This window comes from Diabrotica undecimpunctata, chromosome 7 (assembly GCF_040954645.1).
Source record: "Diabrotica undecimpunctata isolate CICGRU chromosome 7, icDiaUnde3, whole genome shotgun sequence".
Taxonomy (NCBI): Eukaryota; Metazoa; Arthropoda; class Insecta; order Coleoptera; family Chrysomelidae; genus Diabrotica; species Diabrotica undecimpunctata.
The window spans coordinates 135,976,803-135,980,551 of record NC_092809.1 but is presented as its reverse complement, the minus strand read 5'-3'; the positions used below and the strand labels follow the sequence as shown (position 1 = coordinate 135,980,551).

General features: G+C 31.8%; 1 protein-coding gene across 1 annotated transcript; it reads right to left on the bottom strand.

The window, feature by feature from the left end:
• Window positions 1-1,193: 1,193 nt before the first annotated feature.
• Window positions 1,194-3,373, bottom strand: LOC140445879 (polyisoprenoid diphosphate/phosphate phosphohydrolase PLPP6). Its single transcript, XM_072538284.1, has 4 exons — window positions 3,184-3,373; window positions 2,972-3,106; window positions 2,000-2,099; window positions 1,194-1,865 (listed from the first exon to the last, which is right to left on the bottom strand). The coding sequence occupies exons 1-4, from the start codon at window positions 3,190-3,192 to the stop codon at window positions 1,465-1,467; spliced, it is 645 nt and encodes a 214-aa protein (XP_072394385.1). The 5' UTR covers window positions 3,193-3,373; the 3' UTR covers window positions 1,194-1,464.
• Between the last annotated feature and the right edge of the window lie 376 nt (window positions 3,374-3,749).

Genomic DNA, 3,749 nt, shown 5'->3' with positions numbered 1-3,749 from the left:
GCAACGGCCGGAGTATACCGAATACCATGCACATGTGGAATGGTATATGTGGGAACCACAAAAAGACACACCAACACCAGGATAAATGAACATAAAAGCCATTGTCGTTTAGGACATATCGACAAATCTGCCGTTGCCGAACACGCTTTGGGAAGCGGAGAACATCGAATACTATTTGAAGAAACACAGATGCTGGACAAAACTTCACAGTACTACCCACGGTTATATCGGGAAGCGGTGGAAATATACAAGCACCCAAACAATTTCAATAGGATAGAAGAAGGACTAAAAATCAACAAAACATGGATACCAGTATTAAAATCCACAAACGCCCTTCCCGCCAAACACGGAGATAGAAAAGCTACTATAAACAACGACACGCCCCCTCAAGCCGAAACCAGTGGAGGGGAGGCGAGTGGGAATTATAAATATTGCCTCCGTAGTACAACGCGTCGTCAGTTTCTGCTTACAAGCGAAGCATCAACATCTCCAGAAGATGCCAACCCCTAGTGTTGGCGAAACGTCGAGAACAAATCTCAACAGAAGACAACGGCCCAACAGCCCGAATAAACAGTTTAATAAGTTAGACGATGGCCGTGAAAGCCTAACGCAATTTATGTATAGTTATGTTTAGTTATGTAAAATTGATATATTTAACTCTATCTGTTGTTATGATAATATATCCATTGGTATTCTAAATCATATATTCCTCAAACGTTCTCTAAATTCTCGGTTATCTTCAATTCTGCATCAAGAACTAATTCAGTTTCCATTGCCACTAAATATTACAGCTCTCCTGTATTCCTCCAATAAATCGGTACTTGATGCCATCATTAATTTGATCAGAAATGCAAAAATAGTGGTATAGTTTAAAGAAATAGACAACATTTCAAATAATTAATAATTTCCATGTTTTGTGATAAATAGATTTTGTCTGATGCCATGATCTCACACACACACATAAACTCATAAATTTATTTTTATCATAAAATCATTTGATGTTCAAATTGTAAAATGGGCTTTCAGTAAATTTTATATATAAAAAAATAAAATAAAATTGATTTAACTTTTTTAAAAGAAACTTTTCCAGAGACTCCCAGAAGCCTTGAAGCCAAATATTTCAACATCCACCAAAGTTTCTCCACAAACAAGAACAATATTTCAAAGTCCACTGAAGTTTCTCGACAAACAAGAACAATAAAATACTTTATTCGCCTCCCAAGAAAAAATACAATACTACAATTTTTTTTTAAATGTTTTCAAATATTTCTTATTTCCTTATTAATAAACTATTCAGACAGGTAGAAACATTAATGATAACAGAATTTATTTTATTGCTAGTGTGAATTAATAAAACTCATAAATATGAGTGTCCTACTAATAAAACATAATTAAAACTATCTTGAGCTGGAAACTACAAACATATGACTTACAACGACATTTGTTTTACTTCGACTAAGTTGTTTAAACATGGTATTCCCCACCATCTAACTTCTCATCAGACACAATGTTAAACAACCACTTAGCAGTGCTATCTTCAACCCACAAAAAATCTATCAGTAACCCATTGAAAATTCCTAAGACAGTACCACCAAGAACATCCATTATATAATGTCTGTTCATTAAGATCCTGCTGAGAGAGACTGATATGCTCCAAACCCAGAGGAAAGGTACAAGAAGAAAATTTATAGGCCACAATTTAGTGAAAAAGTATGCTGCAAATATAGCCCTACTAGCATGGCCAGATGGAAAACTAAATATGTCCACATTCCTTGTTAGCGGATCATCTTTAATATTTTTTGGTGGCCGCTTGCGTCTGAAGTAGGCTTTGGCTACTGCTACTAGCATTATATCAGTAATAAGACCTGAAAATCATAAAGTTAGTTAATGAATTTGGCAAATTGTTAATGAAAAATCATAATTGAAATAAAACCTTGCACTGACATATTTCAAAGTGAACAATTAATTAGTATATAGACTGTTTGTCTTACAGACTTACCTAAAAGCATGTTTACTTGCATTTGCACTAAATTAGGATTATTAAACAACCAGCTAAACGCAATCCAAAATGCAAACCATGGAATTCCATGGCAAGAAATCTGAAAAATGAATTTAAAGTCAAATTATATAATTTCTTTTTAAATGTTTCTAGTTGTATAGGTTTTCTTGAGGTGCCTTAGGACTATTTATATCATTTTTTACAGGTAGATTAAAAACAATAATTTTTAATGTAATAACCTAATACAATATTATCTAAATTGAAAACAATTGTGGCAATATTTTTAATGTCGTTTGTAGTTAATGTGTGTATTTTCTTATGGTTGTTAGCTGGTCTTATGGTTACTTTATTTAAAACTGTAACTAGACTAAACAATTTCAATTGATAACTAAACAGAACAGAATATGGGACCATTGGCTTGACAATTCGAATGTATATAATTTTACAGTTTTGCAGCATAGGGGCTTCCCTGTTCCAGTTAATTTAGGAGCGACATTAATTGACCGATCAATGTGTCGATATCACACAGTTGGTTTTGTAAACACTAGGCAGCGTCATTCATAGTCATAAGGTCATTCGAACAATACATTTTAATTAAAATTATGTTATGATGTTTGAGTATTTCTCAGATAACCTCAGATGATGTCTGAATGGGTTCTAGATGGCAACAGTTGCTGTTAGAAATCGAAACATCAAATATAAAGTATTTTTAATTAAAATTGTGGCTTATTTAATTGCCAAGTATTGTTCTGTTTTCCACCTATACTTAGATCATGTTTAGGAAACAGCAAAACATATATCTACAATTATTCTAATAACAAATTCTGCTTACAGCATCACTTCAACAATTGTATGCAACTAGTGAATGCAAAAAACATACTTTTCTATTATCTTATTCACATGATGCCTTTCCCATTGTATGTTTAATTCAATGCTATAGCAAAACAAAAAGTAGAAAATGCAAATACTTACTTCTAAAGCTTTACAATGAACTCTATAAGCATCTACATCTAAGATTTTATTCGCCCATGTAAGAAACTCGTTTGTGATATACGCATCGTATTTCAATATTTTTTGTAATGCTGGTGGGACTCTACTAACTTTGCCCTAAAAAAAATTTTTTGAAAAATAGTGGAAGAAATTGTTGAAAGGTATTTTCAAAAATCATTATATTGCATTTTTACCTCCGACATTTTACAGTCTATAATATAAAGTCCAGCCAAGACTTATCTATAAATTAAATATTAATGAGTCACATATATTTAAAATATCTTTTTTGTTTTATTTGGTCTGAACTTGAAATTTGAACAGTGACAGTTTAAAAGTGAGGTTATGGTTATGCTCGTCTTGACGTTTACATAGGGAGTGTATAAAAATTCCACTTGCGGGATTTAAAAAATTATATGTCCATAAAAAATAGAAAGATATCGAAAACAAGATTAAACAGCGATAAAAAGTTAACATTACATAGTCGTTAACCACGATAAAATATAGTCGATAACAATATCTTTTATGGGTAGTGACACAGTTTGTTTGTGTGAAAAATAAGTATAGATTTTTATTGTATTAGTCAAGTACTTATACTTATATCATAGTATAAAAAAGAAATTTGTGGTTAAACTGTGCCTATATTAAAATAAATACCTTAGGAAATACATACGGCTTGAAGATAAATGCTGGAAAAACTAAATGCATGACAATAAGAAAAAACGCACTTTTAAGAATACAATTGCAAGTTGATAATGCTCCA